This window comes from Bos indicus, chromosome 13, assembly GCF_029378745.1.
Source record: "Bos indicus isolate NIAB-ARS_2022 breed Sahiwal x Tharparkar chromosome 13, NIAB-ARS_B.indTharparkar_mat_pri_1.0, whole genome shotgun sequence".
Classification (NCBI taxonomy): Eukaryota; Metazoa; Chordata; class Mammalia; order Artiodactyla; family Bovidae; genus Bos; species Bos indicus.
The window spans coordinates 57,415,348-57,439,125 of record NC_091772.1 but is presented as its reverse complement, the minus strand read 5'-3'; the positions used below and the strand labels follow the sequence as shown (position 1 = coordinate 57,439,125).

The window sequence follows — 23,778 nt, the reverse complement described above, 5'->3', positions numbered from 1 at the left end:
AGTCCATTTGTATCATTATTTTAGATTCCACATATAAGTGATATCATAAACCATTGTTGCCCTTCTCTTGAGCCCAGGAGTCACGTGAAGAAAGTGATGCTCAGAGGACCAAAAGTCCTGGTGAGAAAGACATGGGACCAGAAACCAGGCCCTGTGTGAGTCTAGTTTGAAACTTCTACCTATCTAGAGCCAACATCCCTGGGGCCCAGCCAGGTTGCTTTGGGGGATCAACTCCAGCGGTTCCCTCTGCAATGTATAGGTCGCCCTCTGCACCCCGCCCCTTCGCTCCGACCACGCCCCTCCACCTGGCCCCGCCTCTCCGCCGAGATCCTGAGCTTCCCGCCTGGGGACGAGGCGCGCGTCCGCAGGGGGCGGGGCCTCGGGGCCGCGCGTGCGCTCGCCGGTTCACCGTGCGCATGCTCAGTGTTCTCGCGCGCGCTCGCGAGAGAGGATGGCGGGGGCCGCGCCGGGCGCCATCATGGACGAGGACTACTTCGGGAACGCGGCCGAGTGGGGCGACGAGGCGGAAGGCGGCCAGGTGAGGGGGGGCACCGGGCACCCCCGACGAGGAATGTTGGTCCCCGACGCTGGCTGGCCGCCCCTGCCCCCGCCGCGTGATCCAAGCACAGCCCGCCCCGCCCCCTCCCGCCGCGCGCTTCGCCCCTGCCTCGAGCCCGCCCCTCTTGTTGCCGCCACGGGGACCCACCGCGCCGCCTCTGGGGGCGGGGGCGCGGGGCGATGACCTGGTCCCCGCAGGGACAGGCACGGGCGCCGCCCCCCAGTCGTCACCCGAGCTGACCCTCCGACCACCGTGGGGCGGCCTCGGAGGCGGGTCCTGGGAATTCTTAGCCCCCTGGGCGGGGCGAACAGAAGCTCCAAAGAGAAGGATGGGGCTCAGACAGTTTAAAAAGTAGTCATACTTTAAAAAAAAAAAATCCAACTCAGCATCAGGAGTGGGGAAAAGTGCAACTTTGGACTTTCTCACACGTGCTTTACTGTTTGTAAACCACACTCTTGGCGTTCTGGCTGATTCAGTCAGTCCTTGGCCTAAGTAATGACAAAAGGATTGTCCATCCTTGACCTTCAAAAGTTTGCTGTGGATGGTGAGGGGGCGGTCACAAGCTTCTCTTCTGAAGTCAGGGCTGCAGGTCCCAAACTGGGCGCTCTCGCTCGGCCAGGGGACCCCAACCTGATTCTGATCCGAAGACCCTGCAGAAGTGATGTTTGAATCCCAGCTTCTCAGGCTTCTCCCTTGGGGACTGGAAAGCAGTTGGTTTAGAGGGCAGGAGGCGAGGAACCTGCCTTTTGTTTATCTGTTTATTTAACATTTATTGGAGTATAGTTGCCTCCATGGTGGGTCAGCGGTAAAGAATCTGCCTTCAGTGCAGGAGATGCAGATTGGATCCCTGGGTCTAGAAGATCCCCTGGAGGGGTATGGCTACCCAGTCCAGTATTCTTGCTTGGGTAATCCCATGGACAGAGGAGCCTGGGGACTACAGTCCATGGGGTCACAAAGAGTCAGACACAACTGAAGTGACTTTTAATGCAGGGGGTCTAGTTTTTTTAGTGTTGTGTTAGTTTCTAGGGTGGAACCTACCTTTTGAACAGGAGTCAAGGTTAGGTGTGTGTGGGACAATCGAAGTTATGTTTTAAAGGAAAAAAGCCTGCAGCGGCATGTTCTCCCTTGAAAGAGGCAGGTGGGGCACAGGAAGACATCGAAGCCAGGGTGCAGGGGTGCAAAGGTGGGCACTGTTTTCCAGGACCTGAAAGGAGGCCTGTGTGCTTAGATGTCTGGTGGAAGCAGTGGGTTCTAAAGGGCCTTTGAGAGCTGCTGAAAAGCATGACTTGTTCAAGAGTTGGAGCAGGGAGTGACACTCCAAGATTCGAGTGTTGGCTCATTCCATGGTGTTGGAGGCTTAGAGTGGAAGGATGGAGTCAGATTTAGCTAACGTAAAATCTGGGCTGGTCAGATGATTTCATGCATTTTCTCATTCCACGGACAAAATACTGAGTTGGGTATTACTCTGCTCATTTTGTAAATGAAGAAAGTGAGACAGGAGGACCTGGTCCTGCCCATAGTCAGGAAAGTAATACATGAAGGAAGGGGATCTCACCTACATCTTTTGTCTCCATTACCACTCTAGCAGATGCTGGACCACCAAGGTGATCCAGAAGAGAGACACGTAGGGTATCAGTCAGTTCAGTGGTGGGTGGTTCAAGCATTTGTTCAAAATGCCCTAGTGTTTGTCACATTAAGGCTTCCAATCATAGTGATACACCTGGGGCATGTCTGAGGGCTGTCTAGTCAGTGCCCTCATTTTATAAACTGAGGGCTTATGCTGTTTTGAATAGCAGAGCCAAGCCTAGACCCCACAGACAGGGGCTGACGGCGGGGTCTGGGGTGAGAAGGGACATGCACTGGTTTGGGTCTCAAACTTTTACTCAGATGCCCACTTTACCACTAACTAGGCTGGTAGCCCCAGCCAACTCCCCACCCCCAACCCGTGACACTTAATCTGTGAGACAGAGGAGACTGACCAGACATTTGTAAAGGCTTCTCTGAGAACACATTGGGCTCTGTAACACGTTCCTGCCAAACCCTAAAACACAGTTCTCCCTTGAAAGAGGCAGGTGGGGCATAAGAAGACATAGAAGCCAGGGTGCAGGGGTGCAAAGGTGGGCTCTGTTTTCCAGGACCTGAAAGGAGGCCTGTGTGCTTAGTTGTCTGGTGGGAGCCTCCCCAAAGTGAGGGGACGCTTACTTTGGGGAACTTGAAGCACGATCCTGATCTGGCCCTACTAGGCTCCCACGATGGAGGGTGGACTAGATGTTCATTTCACGTTCAGTCTAACCATGACTGTGGAGGAGGGAGAGAAAGCCAGCCAGTTTAATGATCCCTGGCCCATCTCTTACCGCAGTGTGTAAGGGTCAGTTGCACTGAGGTTGGTCTCTCCTACTAGTTTGTAAACTACAATAATTTTCCTAGTGACAAGTACAGTGGTCAGTACAGAGTGAATGTTCAAAGAGCATCTGCTTGGTGGTATAACAGTGTTAAAGCTGGACAGACCTTGGGGTCATTGAGTCCATCGCCTCCACATCCTCATCCTGCTTTGCCCTTAGATTCAGTGAATGGCCTAAAATAACTTCTGTGCAGAATGGGGACTAGAGTCCAAACAGCAGATGGATGTTGTGTCTTCCAGAACCACTTCATCAGTCTTTGCTGGGAAGCTTTCCGTGGCACATAAGAGAGAGTAATAGTGGAGACAGTAATCGTAGCTGAAATATGCTGAATTCTTACTGAATGTCAGGTTCTAGGCATGGCTTTTCCAGAAATCAGCTTGTGGGATCTCAAAGCAGCCCAGTGGGCAAGGGCACTGCTCTTACCTTTGTTCAGGAAAAGAGAAACAGGTACTGGATAAGGTGTCCTCATGAGATGCAGTAACTTCTGTGACCCCCGTACACGTTACGCAAGCGTGGAGTCATGCTGCAGGCCCACTTGGTTATGATTCTCAATTCCGTTCTCTTGGTCACTTGTTACTTGAAAGTTAAATGAAATGATAAATGTGGAATGCTTGACGTGGCTAGCGTTACATGGGCTTAAGGTGAAATTTCAGGGTGTCTGTGGTAATGAAAAAATAAACTGGCTCTTTCTGCCAACCACAGGAGGATGACTATGGAGAGGGAGAAGATGACGCCGAGGTCCAGCAGGAGTGCTTACATAAGTTTTCTACCCGGGATTATATAATGGAGCCCTCCATCTTTAACACTCTGAAGAGGTACATGAGAAAGTCTGGCTGCGTTGGGAGGAGAAAGCTGCATGAGAGACCCAGAGATGACATGTATAGTCAGAGGGACATGATGCATGAGTGGAGGGCTTCCAGGGGCCCCCACTTTAAAAGCATGAACAACCCATCTTCCTCCTCCCTCCCCGCTGTTGCTGTCTGTCCGCATGCCCTCTGTGTCCATTCGAGTGCCACAGCTTGTCTGTCACTTTTCTAGGTATTTTCAGGCAGGAGGATCTCCAGAAAACGTTATCCAGCTCTTGTCAGAGAACTACACGGCTGTGGCACAGACCGTCAACCTGCTGGCCGAGTGGCTCATCCAGACAGGTGCTTTGTGGGGGGCCTAGGGCCTGCCTGTTCCCCACCCCCATCTTTCCAATTGGATCAGTTTTTTTTTAACTTTATTTTATATTGGAGTATAGTTGATTAACAATGTTCTCTTGTTTTCAGGTGTACAGCAGATTTACTTATACCTATACATGTATCTTTTCTTTTTCAAATTTTTTCCCATTTAGGTTGTTACATAATATTGAGCAGAGTTCCCTGTGCTGTACAGTAGGTCCTTGTTGGTTATCCATTTTAAATATAACAGTGTGTACATGTTGATCCCAAACTCCCTAACTGTCCCTTCTCCCGCCCTTCCCATTCTCTCAAGTCTGTGAGTCTGCTTTGTAAGTAAGTTCATTTGTATCATTTATTTTTTGATTCCTCATATAAGCTATATCATATGATACTTGTCTTTCTCTGACTTAGTTCACTCAGTAGACAAGTCTCTAGGCCCATCCATGTTGCTGCAAATATGGATCATTATAATGCTGATAAATGGGAAAGCTTTTGTTTGTTTTTCTGGTTTTAAGACTTCTGTAAGTAAGAGGGACTTCCCTGGTGGTCCAGTGGCTAAGATTCCATGCTCCCAGTGCAGAGGACCTGGGTTCAATCCTTGGTCCAGGAACTAGATCCCACATGCCTCAACAAAAGATGTCATGTGCTACAACTAAGATTCGGTGCAACAAATAAATAAATAAATAAAGACTTCTCTAAGTAAGAATTGAACTTCTTACCCATTTTCATTTGCTTGATTGAATAATTGAGGTTTACAGAGAGCTTGCGAATGTAATTCTCATTGAGCTGTTTCCTGCCATGTTGGAGAATTAGAGGGTGTATGTTCAGTGTACCATTTTTAAGAAGTCTGTTACAGCGAGCAGTGGATGATGGGTAATTGAGGACCAGGTATGATTATGGCTTTTAGCTAATACGATCAAAGTAGGGCCTTACTGGAAATCGGCTCCTTTGAGTAGGGATGATATTGTGGGGTAAGTGCTGCCCAGAAGCAAGTCGATTTGCTGCTGTCATGGTTCTGGCCTCTTGGCCGGCATCTGTTCTGTGGTGGGGGCTGTTCTTCTGTCATCCTCCCTATTTTGGCAATCTGTCCTTGTTCCCTGCAACCTCAGAAGACATCACCGTGCTTTACACGTAAACGAGCACCTGTGTCTGTTTCGCCCTGGTCTCCTTTTGGGGTCTTACCAATATGTTAAATACATGTAATATTAATTTTAATAAGAAACTCCAAATCCTAAATGGTTAGAAGCAGTTTTGTAATACATGATTTGCACATGGACTTTTGATCTACTTTCTCTGAAGTAACATGAACTGAGAAGTAGCCATTCTCTATCTCGTTGCTTTCATTCTCTTCCAGGTGTTGAGCCAGTGCAGGTTCAGGAGACTGTGGAAAATCACCTGAAGAGTTTACTGATCAAACATTTCGACCCCCGCAAAGCAGACTCTATCTTTACTGAAGAAGGAGAGGTGAGGAACGTCCCCCCCTCTACCCCGGCTCCTGGCGCACGTTGCTGGCTCCACATGCCCACCGGCACCTGGCATTGCCAGTCATGAGAGAGCTGGGGGCTGCAGTCAGGCTGGGAGGCCCAGCTTCTGAATCGCCTGCTAAATGCCCCTGCTTGGGGCGCGAGAGGCTGGAGCGTCTAAAGTTGGGGTGGAGGTGGGAGGGCATCCCCTGGCTCTACCACTCAGCCCCATATGACCTCACCAGCCCTGGGCCTGCTTCCTCCTGCACAGGATACCACAGCTGAAGCCAGGAGCCCAGGGACTCCTCTGTGATTGTTGGCACAATGTAATCTTCACTTAAGCTAGAGCCAGGCCTCTTACCTTGCTGTTTGTTTGTTATCAGACCCCTGCTTGGCTTGAACAAATGATTGCACACACCACCTGGAGAGACCTTTTTTACAAGCTGGCTGAAGCCCACCCAGACTGTTTGATGCTTAACTTCACTGTTAAGGTAGGAAGGATCCTGGAGTCAGAGAAAAGATAAAGGTACTTATGAATGAGGGTTATTTTGAGTTGGTTGGTTGGTGGTCTGTTCCCTCTGAAAAGGTCCTATGTGCTTTTTTGGTAAAGATCTTCATCGTTTCACTTTAGTAAGTCTTGTTAAATGTTGAGAAAGAAAAGCACAGAATGTGTATATTTTGGGGTCGACATGGACTGTGTTTTAGGGTTTGGCAGGAATGTGTTACAGGGCCCAATGTGTTCTGAGAGGAGCCTTTACGAATGTCGGGTCAGTCTCCTCTGTCTCACAGATTAAGTGTCACGGGTTGGGGGTGGGGAGTTGGCTGGGGCTACCAGCCTAGTTAGTGGTGGAGTGGGCACCCGAGTAAAAGTTGGAAATGCAAAACCAGTGCACGTCGCTTCTCACCCCAGAGCCCGCCATCATCCACCTTCCTGTGGACCTGTGACCATGGCTCATGTGTTTGGCTTCTTATTTCCGTGTTGTAGCTTATTTCTGACGCAGGATACCAAGGGGAGATCACCAGTGTGTCCACAGCCTGCCAGCAGCTGGAGGTGTTTTCTAGAGTGCTCCGTACTTCTCTAGCTACCATTTTGGATGGAGGAGAAGAAAACCTTGAAAAAAATCTCCCCGAGTTTGCAGTAAGTACTTTATGTGGCTCAGATTAGAAGTAGGCCATTTGGGGTCATGTGTTTTCAAAAGCAAAATGCTCTTTACTCTGGAGAATGTCTGGGTCAGAGGTCACCTCCCCAGAAGGTGCTGAACTGTTGGCATCTGACTCCCATCTGCCTTTGCTGTTGCTGTGGTCACAAAGCCCAAACACGCTCTTCTCTCCATTCTGCAGAAGATGGTGTGCCACGGGGAGCACACGTACCTGTTCGCACAGGCCCTGATGTCTGTGCTGGCTCAGGAGGAGCAGGGGGGCTCGGCTGTGCGCAGGATTGCACAAGAGGTTCAGCGCTTCGCCCAGGAGAGGTGAGAGGTAGTGTCTCTGCTCTCTCACCCCACACCATTGCCCTGTTTCCACAACTGAAAACCCTAGGTCCTCCTGTTTTGATGTAACTTCCTCTTACCCGTAGAGCTGGGAAAGAGCTTGTGTTCTAAAGTTTTGCTTTGATGAATATTTTGTAAAGGATTTACGTACAGTTTAATTCACTGTATTTATGAATTTATTTATTCCCAATATATTGGGACTCATCAGTAGCAGATGACAGTAGTCTTGAAACAGTTCTTCAGTGGTCCGCTTGTTAGGTTGTGGTCCATCTTTTACAGAACAGAATGATTAGCTTTATTAGCTAATAAAATTTTATTTTTACTAATTAGCTTTATTTTCTACTCATGGAGTCTTAAGATACTGAAAAGTGCATGGTTCCTTTTAGGAAGCCCGTAAGCTGCACTGGATCCTTCTTTCCCAGTTAGCTCCAAATGTTTTCATGGGTCAGTAGGTAAAAAAATACCAGTGGACGAGAGAAATATGAAAAAACAAAGAGATTCCAACAATTCAAAGCATAAATGTGAAAGGCGGGAGGGAGAGAAGGTAGGAGAGGGCCGGGCAGGGAGCCACCTTATCGATGACGGGATATGTGATATTGTTTCATCAAGAGGCCACGACGCCAGTCAAATCACACTGGCACTGGGCACAGCTGCCTCCTACCCCCGGGCGTGCCAGGCCCTTGGGGCCATGCTGTCCAAGGGAGCCCTGAACCCGGCCGACATCACAGTCCTGTTCAAGATGTTTACGAGCATGGACCCGCCCCCTGTTGAACTCGTGAGTGGCCTTTCATTTTAACCATAAGGTGGGACACCCTCAATGCCAACTGGAAGTATATTCTTCTGGAACGTTGGTGCTCCTCTTAGTTCTTTCAAGTTAGGGAGTGCACGTGCCTGTTGAGATGTTCCTGTCCTTTGCCTGGTGCTTATCACGTCCTCGGTCCTCAAGCCCCCTGGAGCACTCTCAGCGAAGGACCTGAGCTGGCACTCCTGCATGGGTGTGTGTGGACTCACCCCCATCTCGTTCCTGCTTTCGTTTTCACTGAGTTGTGTTTCTTTTCAGATCCGGGTACCCGCCTTCCTGGACCTGTTCATGCAGTCACTCTTTAAACCCGGGGCCAGGATCAACCAGGACCACAAGCACAAGTATATCCACATTTTGGCATATGCAGCGAGCGTGGTGGAGACCTGGAAGAAGGTAGCGTCTATGCTGAGAGCGCACGGGCTTTAGGGAGACATGAACCACCTCTGTTTGGTGTTATGTGTGAATTTTGGCTGTAGAGTCACAGGCCCAACTACTGTCTGAAATGTCTTTTCTGGTGTTTCTGCATAAAATAGCCAACGTGCTCAGTGTCTTAAGGAAATGTGCATCGCATCTATGATACTAATTCAAACTGTAATCTGAAGTGTGACTAAAGAAATGAAACTGATTCCCTAGGACACTGACAGACAGAGGTCCCCCTGGTCTGCAGTGTGTGTTCGCTGTGTGACAGGGACACTTGACTTCAGAAACAGGGGTTTGCAGAGGGAAGGGTGGAGGCTGGGTTACCCTGACTTCAAGGACACGGATGCCATCAGGATTCACCAGCTTGCTGTGTTTTCAGAACAAGCGTGTCAGCATCAATAAAGACGAGCTGAAGTCCACGTCAAAAGCTGTTGAGACTGTTCACAACCTGTGTTGCAACGAGAACAAGGGGGCGTCGGAGCTCGTGGCTGAGCTGAGCACCCTTTATCAGTGCATCCGGTGAGCAGATGAAGGTTCTAGATGTAATTATCTGGGGAGGAGCTGGTTTGAATTTTCATATTAACAGCTCAAAATATATCACAAAAGATTCAGAGGTACTTATTCATTTCATTTGTTTTCTCTTCTGTAAATATATAGAGAGAATTTTGTTTTAGCAGTATGAGTAATTTTCAGATATTTACCTGCCAGAAATCTGTTCACAAATTAGACTAAGAAGAAGGAAGACCAACCAGAATTTAAAAATTGCTTTGAAGAAGAGGGTCTATTCAAAGTAAAAGTTAGACCAACAGAATTTTGCCTGGATAGATGTGTGTTATGCCAGTTCTGTGAGCACTCACTAGGAAAGCTTACGCATAGCTGTCCTCTTAGGCATGTGAATTTTTGTCTGTTAATTTGTACTAGAGACTAAGAGCTTGCTTCAGCCCAGTCCACCAAGCTCTCAGAGTGCTGCATTAATGGCTTTCTTCTTCTAAACCAGCGACGTTGGTCTAAAGTCAGTAGAGCATGGGTTTCGGGTTCTGGTGCCCCACTCTCATCAGCCTGTTTGCACTTACGGCGTCTCCCTGGCAGAGCATGTCGAAGAGTGAAGTGATAGGCTAGACTGAGGTGTTTGGTTTCGGTGTTTGCATCCTGCCTTGTTTCCCCGTAGGTTTCCAGTGGTGGCCATGGGGGTGCTGAAGTGGGTGGACTGGACTGTGTCGGAGCCGAGGTACTTCCAGCTGCAGACTGACCACACGCCAGTGCACCTGGCGCTGCTGGATGAGGTAGGGGCTGCGAGGCGCTCGCAGAGCTCTGCGTCCTCCCCTCCCACGTGTCTTCCCTGCCTTCAGAGGACAGTCTTTTCAAAGCTAGTTATTTCTACTCCAAATGAGGAGTTTCCGTTTAAGGAATTAGTTTTGTTGACTCTGTAGACTTCTCAGTTTCTATCAAGTGTTCCTGAGAGGATGAGGAACGGGACAGAAGTTGACTGGCCCCAGGAACCACTGTTTTCCGCCACGAGTTGTGTTTGGTGGCGCTTCCCTGAGGCCTATGGGGAGCCCGGAGCCGCAGCCATGTGGCTCAAGGTGGCTCCCTCTGGCCTCTCTAGATCAGCACTTGCCATCAGCTCCTGCACCCCCAGGTCCTGCAGCTGCTGGTGAAGCTCTTCGAGACAGAGCACTCGCAGCTGGACGTGATGGAGCAGGTGAGTGGTGGCCTAGGGTGAGCTGGGCAGTGGGGAGACGGCCCTTCTCAAACTTGTCACCCCACACCCGCAGCTTGAGTTGAAGAAGACCCTCCTGGACAGGATGGTGCACCTGCTGAGCCGGGGCTATGTGCTTCCCGTGGTCAGTTACATCCGCAAGTGTCTGGAGAAGTTGGACACTGACATTTCCCTCATTCGCCACTTTGTGACCGAGGTCAGTGCCCTGGCAGTGCCCTCTGGGCTTGATGTTGTCACCTTGCACCCAGCAATAGTCACGGTGATGACAGTGATGTGGATACTGGTCTGTCAGGCACCTCCTATCTGCAGGAGCTGTTAGACCTTTATGAGCCCTGCCCGTCTTCATGTTGGAGTTGGGATGGCCTCCAGGAAGAAGGGGTGGGCGTGGGGACGGGTGGGGTCCCTCCACGCTGCTGCCCTCTGACCAGCTCATAGGCTGTGCTCCCACAGGTGCTGGATGTCATCGCGCCCCCCTACACCTCTGACTTCGTGCAGCTTTTCCTCCCCATCCTGGAAAACGATAGCATTGCTGGCACCATTAAAACCGAAGGTGAACATGACCCCGTGACGGAGTTCATAGGTAAGGCTGGCGTGAGCATCTCTGGACTGCAGTTTTCATGTCGTCATTTCCCTCTTGTTTCTAACCCAGGTCCCTTCTGTTCTTACAGCTCACTGCAAGTCTAACTTCATCCTGGTGAACTGACTCAGAGCATCCCCAGAGTGGAGCCGGCCCCTCCGGGAGACCCCTGTGGAATAACCCTTTGCAGAAGCCGTTGTTGAAGAGGCCCCGTCAGCGTCTGGGAAATGGGCTCTGATGGGAGGAGGTGAAGGATTTCTGTGTAAAGGAAAATGTTAGCAGTGTAAGGGGAAAACTTGGGAGTGGGCCCTCTCCTTGTAAGTCCAGGACTGCCCCCTGGATCCCGTCTACAGTAGTCACTTCCCCTGGTAGTGGACTGGGCTCCCAAGACCCCTTAGGATGTAGCCAGCCGTCAGCCCTGGTAGAATTCAGAGACTGAGACACTCAGATGAACTGTTTTCAAAGTTGACTTTTGTTTTTGCACACGATTTGATTGGTTAGTTCATATTATTGTGATTACTTTTATTTTCCAAGAACATATAAAAGCTTTTCTGTGGTGGGAAGGCGTGGATCCCGATATCATGTTGTTCTTATGTGTAAATAAAGCATTCAGATTCAGTTCTGGTGTGAAGTGTGCATTTTATTCATCACTTGGGCAACTCGAAATTACCATCTCCCCCCTGTGCGCCCCATTGGTTTCAAGGTGACAAAGGAACTGGTGGTGAGTGCGAGCTGTTTTTCCTCCCAGACCACAGCTGCCAAGTCATCTGCTACGGAGGTCACATCGTTCACTGCCCCTCGGATCCCGCTTCTCCCGGCTGCTCTCCCGGCAGGAAGCCATCCAGTGCAGGCGCGGAGCCGGCGGCTCCCCGGCTCGCCCCCATGTCAGCCTGTGTGGCATTTCCACCGTGCCTGTCCTCGGTGCTCAGGGCCATCACTGGCTGTCACGTGAACGTCAACCCCCAGTTCCTTCAAACCACGGCAGCGCCACCCCGGTGCCTGTGACAATGGGATCCCCTCTGGTTCCGGCTCTCGCGATCCTTTCTGTAAGAGCTGCTCTGCCTTAAACAATGGGGTCCCCAAACGTGCAGCTCTCCTCGATGGCCAGGTTGTAACGGGCGCCCTCCCCACCTTTGTAGGTGCTGGTCACGATCCGCATCCAGCCGTGCTCGCCCTATGAGGAGTGGGACTGTGCGTGAGGACTGGGGACCCCCGCACACCTTGCATCTCCTACCTCCCCTATCTGCTCTCAGAGCACACAGACCCTCTCCTCCCTGTTCAATTCACCTCGTGCTCAGGGCACCTGCAGTGTCCAAGCCACCCGCTCAGCTGCCTCTCCCCTTTCCTAGGACCCCGTTCAGATAGCGCTTTCGTGAAATATTTAAACTTGGTTAATCCTTAACACAGTGGGTACATGGGTCTGTATACCAAGAGCTAATTAATGTAGCTAAAATATTGACTCTTGTGAACCAGATGTCTGGACTACCTATTAACACCCCCATTTATAGTCATTGAATAAAAAATACTGACGTTTCATCACTTTGACATAAATCATCTTCCCTGGATTTCATCATAATGAGTTAGTGTCTGAAGCTGTAATCGTTAATACGAGGTTTCAGAAATGAAAATTCTGGCAGTTGCTGTAACTCCCCTGGGTTTTTAACCCAAATCAAATAGTGTTTTGAACTTCCCTGGTGGTAGAGCGGATCCCCTGCCAATGAAGAGGATGCAGGTTCGATCCCTGGTCTGGGAAGACTGCACACGCTGAAAAGCAACTAGGCCTGTGTGCCACGACTACTGAGTCAGCTCTAGAGCCTGGGAGCTACAACTACGGAGCCCACGCGCCACTACTCTGAAGCCCAAGTGCCTAGAACCCGGTTCCAAAAGAAAAGTCACTGCAGTGAAGAGCACCCCCTGCTCACTGCAACTAGAGAAACCCCGTGCAGCAACAGAGACCCAGCACAGCCAAAATTAATTTTTTTTTTAAAGTATTTTTGAGGAAACCCCGGTTGTTACTTAGGAGACCAGAAAATATGACAAGAGAAAGAATGAGATGGTTGTAAAGGAATAAAGCAAGCTAAATGGAAACTTTTAAAGTCGGGCTCCTCAGCCAGGGTCTTCCCCACTGCCATGAGATGACTGGGGATGTTGTGGTTGTCACAGCTGGGAAATAGGGAGAAGGAGCATCTGGCATCAAATGGGTAGGGGCAAAGAGGCTGCTGAACACATTGAGATGCCCAAGACAAGCCTCCTGCCCCCACCACGCAGGACAGAATCCCCCCAGCCCCACATCTGGAGCCTGAAGCCCCACTGCTCAGGGCTGCAGTTCTCAGCTACAAACCCCCCCAGACCATCCATGTGAGAGCTGTCCCAGTAGATGTGTCTTACCCATGGTTCTCCCCACGAGTTCCGGACAATCCAGTACTCCATGCCATCGCTGACACCCCACCCGGCCACGGAGACGATGTGGTTTATGAAGGCCTGGTCGTTGTATTCGGAGTAGATGCCACCAGTGTAGTTAGACATCTTTTCGGTTGCCATTATGCCACAGCTGAGAGCAAGCAGGGAGAGAACGCACACTTTCAGCGGCCACTGTTCACCACGGTTAGGAACAAATCACATAATTCACACCTGATGGTTCTGTCCAAACTTCTGCTGTTACTCACCTGGCGTCCCCGCTATGGTTGCTGTACTGGCAGCCCCGCAGCATGGGCTGCGCCCTGGGACCTTCCCACACACGTGTGCCTCCTTCCCAATAATCCTACCAGGGGCACATAGACTGTTGAGCTTTACTTTTGATTAGCTGCTAAGTTGTGTCAGGCTCTTTTGTGACCCCGTGGACTGTAGGCTGCCAGGCTCCTCTGTCCATGGGATTTTCCAGGCAAGAACACTGGAATGGGTTGCCATTTCCTTCTCCAGGGGATCCTCCCAGCCCAAGGATCAAACCCGTGTCTCCTACATTGGCAGGCAGGCTCGTTACCATTGAGCCACTGGGAAAGCCCTGAGCTTAATTTTGAGAAAACTCATGTGGCAGCTGTTTCTAGCCTTGCGGGTCAAGTTGGCCAGAAGAAAAGGGGTGATAATGACCTGGGTCCCCTCGACCTGAAGCCTGCGTGCCCACCTAGGGCAGGGGTCTCAGCTTCATACCTGATGGGGCCGTTGGTGTAGATTTCTGCCATCATCTTCTCCCTCCCCGAAAGGGAGCCGTAGTCACCGACCTTCCAGAGGGTGTAGTTCTTGATGACATGGCACTCTTTGAATTCAGTGCACGTCCCACACTGGTTAAACTTGTCACACTCTGGGGACCGCACGGAGAGGCAGCGTGAGACCTTCTCCTCGTTAAGACGCGAACAAAGCAGCGCACCCAGACCCCAGTCTTCACTTTTCTAGCTGAGTGCGCCATCCACTAGCTAATAACAGAAATCACCTTGCGCTCAGGTGTTTAATTACCCTCTTCCTTCAGCTACAGGAGTCACGGTAACCATTCCTTCCCCAGCTCTCAGCAAAAAGACAACACTAATTAGCACAAAGCAGGCGCTCAAAAGCTCGACTTTTCCTGAAAGCCAGAAGAAAGGCCTTTGCATAATACTCTATAGCTGAGAATAGAGAGTAATTAAATTCTTAATTTTTAATAATTTTTAGTAATTTCCTTTGATTTCCAAGGGGAGCAGCCTTTTAAATAAGATTATATTGTTGGCTAGTGAATAGGTCAACACATCTGGGGGGAAAGTAAGCATTTTGAATTAGGGTTCAAAACAAAGTGCAGCTGTTAGATCTGGAAGACTCCATACTGTCTCATGTGTTCTCACCTCGTCCATCCTGCCTTGAGCCCGCACCCCCACTCTTTACTGCTTTCATGTTACCTATTTCTGCCATAATTTTCATATCTGTCCAGATTCCTCCCCCCAGGACAGTAAACTCTTCGAGGATTAAGCTGTTGGTTTAATTCACCCCTTGGACACCAAATGCCCAGGACACCCTGAAACATGGTGGATCTGTGGCCACATTTGCTAACACAAAGACCAGACCACTTACTGCAAACAACCAGGGGCCGGTGAATTCCATCTGGCCCTATTGTTCTAGGTGGGCTCGAGGGCCTGGCTGAGGACGGACATGACCAGTTCTGGACAGAGCGGGGCCCCAAGACCACCTGGGTCCCCAATTCTGAGCCCTCAGGGGCCCCCCTTCTCCTTTTCACCCTGGGCACCTCTCTCTGATCCTCTGACCCCTGTGGCATCTACCACTTCAACAAGACTCACTCAACCAGTCTGGGGGGATGCTTTCTGGCTGGGAGTATGGCCAGGAGGCAAGGCAGAGGCACCCGTGGGCGTGGGATGGCGCCTTCAGAAGGCTCAGGAGCAGGAGCACACGTTTTATAGATGGGGTTGGGGGCAGCAGAAAAGTCATCCTCCCCTTTCCTGTCTCAGAAGGCCTTTTGAGTTGGCCCCAGCTCTGTGCTCTGGTTACGAGGGAGCCCAGACAGGAGACTTAAAACTACCCACTGTGGGTCTGGGGTTTGGACTATTTCTCTCCTTTGGTTTTGAAGGGGAGCAGGTTGAAAGGAACGTGCCAGCTCCAGGGGCTGGAGGCACAAGCAGGCCAGCTTGTGCCCACTGGTCCATACAGTGCCCTCAGCCCAGGGTTGTGACTCTCAGGCCAGGCCCTCCTGCTGCCTGCCGGCTCTCCCCACCCGGCTCCTGGAAAACACTCTTCCCTGGACCCAAGTTCCCCTTACAAAGGCCATGACACCACTAAAATGCTAGATGCAAACACCAGGGCCCGGCCTGGCCACAGTGCGCGCAGGCTGGAGAACCCTGCCCCAAGTCCTTTCTCAACAAGGACGCCAGGCCCCCATTTCCTGATCCTCAGCCCCACCCAGGGGGCTCTGTCCCATCCTCCCCCGGGGCCGGCCACAGGACCTGAGAAGTGTGTGGGCCTGGGCTCCGGACCACACCTGCCCTGGGCAGAGGGAGGCATGCGTGTGCCCGTATGCGTGTGTCTGGGGGCAGGGGGGCGAGCGGCGCCTACCTTGGTCCTTGGCCTGGTAGTTGTTGCAGGTCTCGTCGGGGATGCCGTGCCGGTGGGCATACTCCCACACCGGCAGGTCGTTGCCCCCCTCACAAGAGCCCGCGTCGCCACAGTCGATCACGTGCTGCACCGACAACAGTGTGGACGGCCACGCCCCCTTCCTCTTGATGTTGATCCGGTCTGCAGGGGCAGCAGCCACATGGGTCGGCACCCACCCCCTTTCATGCTGTTCTGGGTGGGGGGGCCCTGCATCCCGCTCCGCAGGGCGCTCCCCTCCTCCCGTGGGGCCTCTGCTCTCTCCTCATGCCCCTCTCAGCCCTGAGGCTGGCCCCTACTGCCAACTACCAGGACAGCTCCAGGGGAGTCCTGCCTGAAGGCTGCTAGTGACCAGCCGCCTCTAGGGCACTGGAGAGTGCAGACCAGGGGCCGGTGGGGTGACCCTTCTCATTCCCCACGCGCCTAGGCCCACACACCCCACAGGCAGCTGAGGGTGGCCACACCCCTTTCCCTGCACATGCAGGGTCCTGGGGACCCTACAGCCAGTCCTACCCTGGCCGGCCACCTCACTTGCCACCTCCTGAGGTGATGATCCCACAACCATCCATGCTGGCCCACATCTTGAGATCCCACCTCCAAGTAGGAACTCACCAAGCCTGTTCTTTCCCTGATTACAGTGAGCAAGCAGCCAGGTCCTCCACCCCCCAGCAGCCCCCTCCAGGTGCTTCCTTCCTTCCCTCCCACAGTCCCATGCCCCCCTACATCCCTGGGGTCACCTCCCAGGCTCTGGGCCCACAGGGCTCTACATCCGCCCCTGTGACCTGCCCTCGGCCTTCTGGAATCCACAGCCAGTCACCAGCAGTGCCCCAGCTCTTTCCCCAGTGCCGGGACCACGCTCCCCCAGGGCCCTACTGCAGACACACCTCTACAGAGCCTCGCGTGGCCAACCCCTCCCCCCGACAGGTCTCCCCAAGCCCCTTCTCAGCAGCCTCCCATAGCCGTCTGCTCTCAACCCTCACAATCCCTCCCCAGCCTTGCTGACCCTCCAGCTGACATCATTTCGCCCATTAGCCCTACCCCTTAGCCCCGTTGTTACTGGACCATCTCCTTCCCGCAGTGCTGGCATAGCGTAGCTCCTAAGCTGCCTGGCACATCGTTGGTGCTCAGTAAATAAATGCATTTAGTCGTGTCCGACTCTGCGACCCCGTGGACTGTAGCCTGCCAGGCTCCTCTGTCTACAGGATTCTCCAGGCAAGAATACTGGAGTGGGTTGCCATTTCCTACTCCAGGGGATCTTCCTGACCCAGGGATCGAACCTACGTCCCTTGTGCCTGCTGCACTGGCAGGGGGGTTCTTTACCACTGCATCACCTGGGAAGCCTGCTCAGTAAATACCAGCTGCCTAAATGAACTCACCGAGGTTTTACTGATTGCAGCCTCACCCTGGAAGCCCCCTTGCCATGAACGTGGAGGTTCTCCATCCTGGCTGCACGCTGGGCAAGGCCTGGAGGTGGGATGAGGGCCTCCTTCACCCCCACTGCTGTTTCCCAACCAGTTTGCACCTGACCCACCCCCGGAGGGTTGCACCTGGCACTTCCCCTTTCCGCCCCTCATCTGCCCCGCTCATCCACGGCCAGCTCGTCACCTAATGTGCGCCAGGCCCTGTTTAGTGAGCAAAACAAAGCTCCCACCCTGTGAGCTCCATGTGGTCGGGGAGATGGGCCACGGCAGCAGTAGATGCAGTGCTGCCAGGAAAAGAGGGGAGAGGAGGGGGGGTACCTACGGACAGTGGGGGGCACCCATGGGAGGGGGCAAGGGCCGGGCCTGAGGGCACCCTCCCGTTCTTCAGCTCTTGACATCCAAGCTGGGTCCCAACACCAAATAAGGAGTCAGCTAACATAGGGTCTGCAGGCAAGTCAGGGTTTTGGCTAATCTGCCTGAAGTCTTAAAACAGTTTCAAGCAGGACAGAAAGGGGCCCAGGACAGCCTGGGTCAGAGCTATTTGAGGCCTGAGGCGGGGCGGCAGGGGAGCAGCAGGTGGACCGGTCAGGCAGCTCCAACAGCAAGGCCAGGGCCCAGTTCCAGCAGAATCCTCGATATACCTTGAAGGGAGAGCCCAGCCCTATGGCCTGATTGTCTGAAGGTGAAAAACAGGTGGCCGACGTGCTTCTGGGCTTCAGCCAGAGTGAGGGAAGGAAGGTGTTCTCCTGGAGCGATCAGGAGGTTGGGGAACTGGTTTGGGGGTGAGGGTGGTGGTGGAAAGGAGGAGCAAGTGAGGTTTGAGGTGTCAGGCGTCCAAGCGAGACGGAGAGCATCAGGTGGAAGTGAAGGCCAAGTCCAGCCGTAGGGTCCTGGGAACCCAACGTTCAGAAGTTAAGTTGGGAGGATGAGGAGCCCATAAGAGGGTCTGAAGGGGCCAGAGAGGCAGAGATCAGGGGCCCACTGTGACTGAAAGCCAGGAAAGCATTGGGGTGGGGGGGTCACAGATCAAGCACAATCATGCAGGGCGAGGCCGGGCGGTGACCACCTGGCCTGACCATGGCAGCCCCATGCTGGAGACCTTGGCAAGGAGCTGGAGGTGCGGCTGGAGGTGTTTGAGGAGGTAAGAGAAGAAGTGGGGGCTGCAGGCACCTCTGAGAGCCCAGAAATGGGGTGGCAGCTGGAGGCGGAGTGGGGTTCAGCGATGGGCAGGGGTGGGCATTGGCAGGGGTGGCCTTGGCCAGGGGCTCAGATGCTAGACACCCAGGGATGGGAGGGCAGGAGAACTATGACCAGCTGTGGTAGGCAGCAGCTGGGCCGGCACCCTGGAAGTCCCCTTTCGGGGGCTTCTGTTTTCTCAGCGAAAGAGGAAGAGGATGTCTGCTGCTAGGGAGGACATTCGAAGGGTCGGGAGGGGGAAGCCATTGTTTGTCTGCCCAGGAGGATCCACTCCAGTCAGTGGAGGGTTGACTTCCGAACAGGGAAAGGTCAATGGACCAGACAGACCTTCCAGGCACTGTGTTCCTTTACAGATGCAAACCTTGGCTTGTGACTCCCTCCTGAGATCCCTCAGGCTTCTGCCAGGCCCCTCCCCTGGCTGCAGGGCCCCTGGTGACCTTTTCAGCTTCCCCTACCACACCCTAAGGCCCCCCCAAAGGCCCTCTCAGTTCCTCTAGGCCAGTGAGCGCCATTCTTGCCAGGCCTTTGCCATGAGCTTTGAGCTCAAGGCCGCCCACACCCTGCCTGCTTGCCCAGCCCAGACGTCTCCCAGTGGCTCCTTGGTTAAGCCTCTGGCTCCACATTCTCCAGGGGCCCTCTCCATCTCCATTCCAGTCAGCAGGGGCCTCCCCAGGTAAAAATGGGGCTCAGCCTACCAGCCCCTTCCCTCCTCCTTCCTGAAGGGTCAGAAGTACCACCCAGCCCCCAGGAGAGATGGGGCAGGGCCACCGCGGAGACCTACCAGGTGCTCCTGCTACAGTGGTGGACCCTGGGGTCCAGATCCCACCCCCTCCACCCCACTCCTCACCCTCAAGGCAGCCCAGCTTCTGGGCTCAGGTCCCGGCTGTCACTCACACTCACACAAAGGCCTAGTCTCCTGACCACTCAGCCAGGAGCCTTGGTTTCCTCATCTACAAAGTGGGAGCAATCACAGGGCAGTCAGGAACTTCAATGATACGCGGAATGTTGGCCAGCGGCAGCACCCACACTGTGGTCGGTCTGCTTAGCACAGTGCCTCAGGGGAGGAGTTTCACAGATTTCAGTGTGGAACCCCTGGGTTGCCAGAAGACCCAGGCTGGTGTGAAGTCTGCAACCCACCCTCCCAGGCAGGCCCAGCAGCCTGCTCAAGTGATGTGAACCTCTGATGTCCCCTTCCTCCAGGCCTCAAGACTTCCGGCCCTCACTGTGGCCAGGTGGCTAAGGTCCAGACGAGAAGAAAGCTGGCCTTTCTCAATAGCCCCAGCCCAGAACAAGCATTCATTTCAAATATTAACTACCCTGAAAAGCAGCTTCACGTTCACAGGCCCAACTCCAGCAGGGGGTTGGGCGAGTCTGTGGTTTGGGCCCCAGTGGCTCAGGTCACAAGCTTTGAGACAAATAAGGGTCCTGGAGCCGTTTGTCACTGGGCTTCAGTTCTGTGACCGCTGGGCACGCACAAGGCCCCAGATCGGCTCCCCAAGGCCTGACACAGACACCCCCCTCCCCATCCCAGGTTGAATCCCCGCGACCCTGGGCTGCAGCCACTCATGCTGACAGGAAGGCAGCTGGACGGGCCTCGCTGGCCCTTGACCTACCCGCCATGGCACTGGTGCTGCCATGCGCCCAGCAGGAGCCACAGTACTGGGGGATGTGCTGGTTTCTGGTGACACTGGCGTAGTTGACCCCATTCACATTGCGCCAGTCCCAGCTCTTGGGGAGATCCGACGGGGACAGGTACTCATGAGGCCGGGGGTACGTCCTAGGAACAGACACCATCAACAGAATCAGCACTGGGCACCTCTCCCCTTTCCCAGGGTTGGGGTGGGGGGGCCCAAACATCTTCCCCAGTGGGAGGGTGAGAGGGAATGGGGGCGACCCATCTCTCCCCGGGAGATCCCCGCCCTCTCAGACTCAGCTGGCAGGGCACCCCCCCACCCCCACCCCCAATGCAGGAACCAGACTGCTCCGGCCAGCAACGCCCCAAATGCAAGTCGGCGAGGTTGGCTTGCTTCCAGCACGGGTGAGGCCCGTCCAACCCCACACAAGTGAAAGAGGGCGCTTCCAAAGCCTAGGGGCTGGCCCTGACCCGCAGAGGTCAAGGGAAGCAGGGCGCCCTGGTTGCTGGCACCCCAAGGAGGCGGCAGGGTTCCCCAGGCAGCAGAGCGCGCACAGCCCCGGGAGATGGGCAGACCCCCCCAACCCCAGCCGCCCCGACCTGCGCCCCAGTTGGGTGAGCCGGTCTCCCCGAAGAGGCCGGTAGCAGCCGCGGCCCGGGCGGAAGTGGAGGCCGGCCCGCGCCGCGCCCGCCAGCAGCACGAGCAGCAGCAGCAGCGGAGGCACCAGCGGCCCGGACGACGCCATGGCTCCCTCGCCGGTGCGATCAGACCCCGACTTGAACTCTAACTCAGATCTCGCGCCGGTCACCCCTCCGCAGGCTTCCTCCCCGGCCCGCAGGCCCTTAAGGTGTCTGCGCCCGGCGGGACACTCCCCCGGGGCGGGGCGCGCTGCTGCCCCCGGTGACCCGGCCCCGCCCCGCCCGGCTGCCCGGCCCGTCCGGACTCGGGTCACGCGCCAGGCCTCGGCGGACCCCGCCCCGACCCCGCCACTTGCCTCTTGCCTCTGATCTATCAGACCTCATTCATTCTTAGGGCCCCCCGCCCCCAGCCTTGGCGTCTTGGGACCCTTTGGTCCGGAGAGATGCCCCGGATCCCCGCATCCCGCCTGGGTCCAGCCTCCAGGGATGATGGGCAGGGGTCTCTCTGCAGAACTGCACCCTATTCTAGCTTCCTGATGGAGGAGGGCATGGCAACCCACTCCAGTATTCTTCCCTGGAGAATCCCATTGACAAAGGAGCTTGGCAGGCTACAGTCCCAGGGGTTGCAAAAGAGTCAGATATGACCGAGCACCTGAGCACCCTAGCTTTCCCTGAGGCCGAGACTCTTTCTGGAGAGACGTTGCCCCAACATAGAGAAGGAAGACTGAATCCTTCTAGAAAAGGCCCCTCAAGGAAAATCTCACTTGGAGCCTGAATCTTCTTTCTCCCTGCCAACTTCCAAAGCTGCCTGGGGAGGTTTCTGCTAACAAAGCATTTCATTTTCAAACAACCGAAAGCAGAAGTGCGACCCCAGGGGCCTGGGTTTCATAACTCAAGAGTTCCCTCCTCCTCCGGCTCCTCGTGACTGGTGGTCACCTGAGCTGGCCGCAGAATGGCCTCCCTGGTCTTGGGAGAAAAGGGTTCAGGCTTTTTGTCCTAGGGTCCAGTGTTAGTATAGGGTGCTCTGATGTGGGGACCCTGCTCTTACCACATGGACACCTCCCCCTGGTCCCTGTCTTTTGCTCTGCTGGCACCAAGCCTGCACACAGAAATCACAGTAGCTGCCTTGCGGACCTCCAGCCATTTCTCTGGCTGCCCTTGGCAGCCCTCAGGTGCCCATGGAATCCCAGTAGGGCTTGGTCCCAGTTCCCAAGAGGCTGTCTCTGAGGTGACATGTAGACACGGCCTCTATCGATACACTGAGGTGTCCTTTATCTTCTTGGAAAGCTGGCTCCTTGGTGCTTGCCCCAGCATGTGTCCTGGGCCTGGTCCCAAAGCCTTTCCCTTTCCCTAGGTGCAGCAGGTGTGGGAAGGGAGTTTCCAGCCGGGGTTTCCCCATCTCTCACCTCTCTCCTCCAGAGCCAAGGTGAACCAGCCAATGGGTCCTCCATCCATAGGAGGAAACAAGCCAGCAGGGTTGTCCCTGGGTGACCCCGGTGACGTCCACCATCCAGGTAGGGTCTTCCTAAGAGGTGGGTTTTGGGTCTCCTTTAAAGAAAAATATGAGCTTCTCAGGTAGTGCAGTGTTAAAGAATCTGCCTGACAATGCGGAAGACCTGGGTTTGATCCCTGACCTAGGAAGATCCTGCATGCCATGGGGCAACTAAGCCCATGAGCGGCAACTACTGAGCCTGTGCTCCAGAGCCCGTGCTCCTCAACAAGAGAAGAAGTGAGAAGAAGCTCATGTGCTGGAGAGTAGGCCCCGCTCGCCACAACTGGAGAAAAGCCTGAGCTGACACGAAGACCCAGCACAGTCAAAAATAAATAAATAAACATTAAAAAAAATCATAAAAGCTCATAGTTGCTGAAGAATGACCACAGTGGTCCCCCTATTGTAGGGTGATGAATATTGTGGGGACCACCCGAGTGCCCAGATGGTCAGGGCCCAAGAGCTGCAACGTGGGGTGCAGATGGCCCCTCAGCCCCACCTCAGGGGGGTGCTATGAGGTCTGGGGTGCATCCCTGATGCTGGGTGGAGATGTGCCAGGTTATAAGCTCTTCCGTTCCTGCAGTGTTGGGGGACCTGGATGCTCGGAAGGTGTCCTGGGCTTCTCGTAGGAGGTGCACGTGCGTTGGTATTATGATGGTCAGGGCCAGTGTCGTGGGCGTGTGACGCCCGACTTCAACAGGGCCCTGAGCACTTGGTGAGATGCTGGTCTGTCAAGGCCCCCCATTTTCATTTTGAGCTGCACATTCTGGAGCTGGGCCTGCCTGATGACACAACCTCCATAGGCCAGGGTCTGCGGAAGGGGCAGAGTGGGGCAGTGGCCATGCATTGGGCCCTGGAGAAGGCAGGTTAAAGGGAGGGACAGTGACATTCTCAGGCTGACTGGTGGTGGTGTACCAGGGTTTCCCTGCCCTGGAAGCTATGCAGACTCAGAGGATGATGGGAAAATCTAGCAGGTGGAGTGGGGAGGGAGGCCAGACATTTGAAACCACAACTTTCAAGGCAAGAAGAAGCAAGTGAGTTCTCTTGTGACCCGCTCTGCCTCTTCAGCACCTGTGGTGCGTACGCCACGTGGAGTCAAGCCTCTGGGCCGTTTCTTCCACCTGAAGTTGGCTCTGGTCCACAGATATACGTCTGCCTGGCTCCCAGCTCTGCGGACAGCTGGCTGCATCACTTTGGGAGTCCCTCAGGGCTGCGGTCTGTTGAGGGAGGGGCCCTAGCTCTGGCCACTGCTGTGAGCGGAGGGCGTTTGACTCCAGGAGCTCTCTGAAGGTGCACGGATGAAATGCAAAACCTCCTGGGACTGCGGAGAGGAAGGAGCTGCTGGACTGGCTGCCCCGCCCACCTGCTCCTCTCTCCGCAGAGCAGGTACACCTGAGTTGCAGGTTTGGGGACCCTGCGGATATGAAAGCTCTGTCTCTTCCTGACGCTGCCACTGCTCTGCATGTCTGGGAGGGTGTTTTGTGGATAATGACTCGTCTTATCTGCCTGGGACAGAGGCTCAGGGAGCCGGCCTGTAACTGAGTAACTGATTCCTCCCTGCCGCTCAGCCGTGCCTGAAGGCAGATACAAAGTCAGCCTAGACAACTCCTGTCTGGGCAAGTCTTCTCTCCTTTGATCCTTGGCACAAGCCTGTGAGGTGGGAATCCAATGCCGTCACCCATTTTACAGGTGGGGAGACTGAGGCTCCAGCGAGGACGAGAGACTTATACTCAGACTGA

General features: G+C 54.1%; 2 protein-coding genes across 3 annotated transcripts; one reads left to right on the top strand and one right to left on the bottom strand.

Moving 5' to 3' along the window:
• Positions 1 to 389: 389 nt before the first annotated feature.
• NELFCD (negative elongation factor complex member C/D) lies at positions 390 to 11,214 on the top strand. 2 transcript variants are annotated; one of them, XM_019972112.2, is made up of 15 exons: positions 390 to 538; positions 3,664 to 3,776; positions 4,000 to 4,109; positions 5,479 to 5,588; positions 5,971 to 6,078; positions 6,573 to 6,725; positions 6,929 to 7,059; positions 7,687 to 7,852; positions 8,138 to 8,272; positions 8,679 to 8,818; positions 9,468 to 9,582; positions 9,906 to 10,001; positions 10,075 to 10,215; positions 10,470 to 10,599; positions 10,688 to 11,214. In XM_019972112.2, exons 1-15 carry the CDS (start codon positions 452 to 454, stop codon positions 10,720 to 10,722), a joined length of 1,770 nt encoding a protein of 589 aa, XP_019827671.1. In that variant the 5' UTR covers positions 390 to 451; the 3' UTR covers positions 10,723 to 11,214. The 2 variants fall into 2 exon arrangements, with proteins under 2 accessions (XP_019827671.1, XP_070657474.1); XM_070801373.1 differs by having other exon boundaries at positions 10,455 to 10,599.
• Position 11,215: 1 nt separating this feature from the next.
• CTSZ (cathepsin Z) lies at positions 11,216 to 20,777 on the bottom strand. Its single transcript, XM_019972113.2, has 6 exons — positions 20,512 to 20,777; positions 19,892 to 20,055; positions 15,625 to 15,804; positions 13,744 to 13,894; positions 12,985 to 13,147; positions 11,216 to 11,770 (listed from the first exon to the last, which is right to left on the bottom strand). The coding sequence occupies exons 1-6, from the start codon at positions 20,655 to 20,657 to the stop codon at positions 11,660 to 11,662; spliced, it is 915 nt and encodes a 304-aa protein (XP_019827672.2). The 5' UTR covers positions 20,658 to 20,777; the 3' UTR covers positions 11,216 to 11,659.
• Positions 20,778 to 23,778: the final 3,001 nt, after the last annotated feature.

What these genes read in the sequence shown, in the direction of transcription:
- NELFCD (XM_070801373.1), top strand. Translation starts at nt 452, where the DNA reads ATGGCGGGGGCCGCGCCGGGCGCCATCATGGACGAGGACTACTTCGGG. An exon ending in ACGAGGCGGAAGGCGGCCAG is followed by an intron (nt 539 to 3,663) that starts GTGAGGGGGGGC and finishes TGCCAACCACAG; the next exon opens with GAGGATGACTATGGAGAGGG. An exon ending in CGAGTGGCTCATCCAGACAG is followed by an intron (nt 4,110 to 5,478) that starts GTGCTTTGTGGG and finishes ATTCTCTTCCAG; the next exon opens with GTGTTGAGCCAGTGCAGGTT.
- CTSZ (XM_019972113.2), bottom strand. Translation starts at nt 20,657, where the DNA reads ATGGCGTCGTCCGGGCCGCTGGTGCCTCCGCTGCTGCTGCTGCTCGTG. An exon ending in CAGCACCAGTGCCATGGCGG is followed by an intron (nt 15,805 to 19,891) that starts GTAGGTCAAGGG and finishes CTGCCCCTGCAG; the next exon opens with ACCGGATCAACATCAAGAGG. An exon ending in TACACCAACGGCCCCATCAG is followed by an intron (nt 13,148 to 13,743) that starts GTATGAAGCTGA and finishes GCTTGCTCTCAG; the next exon opens with CTGTGGCATAATGGCAACCG.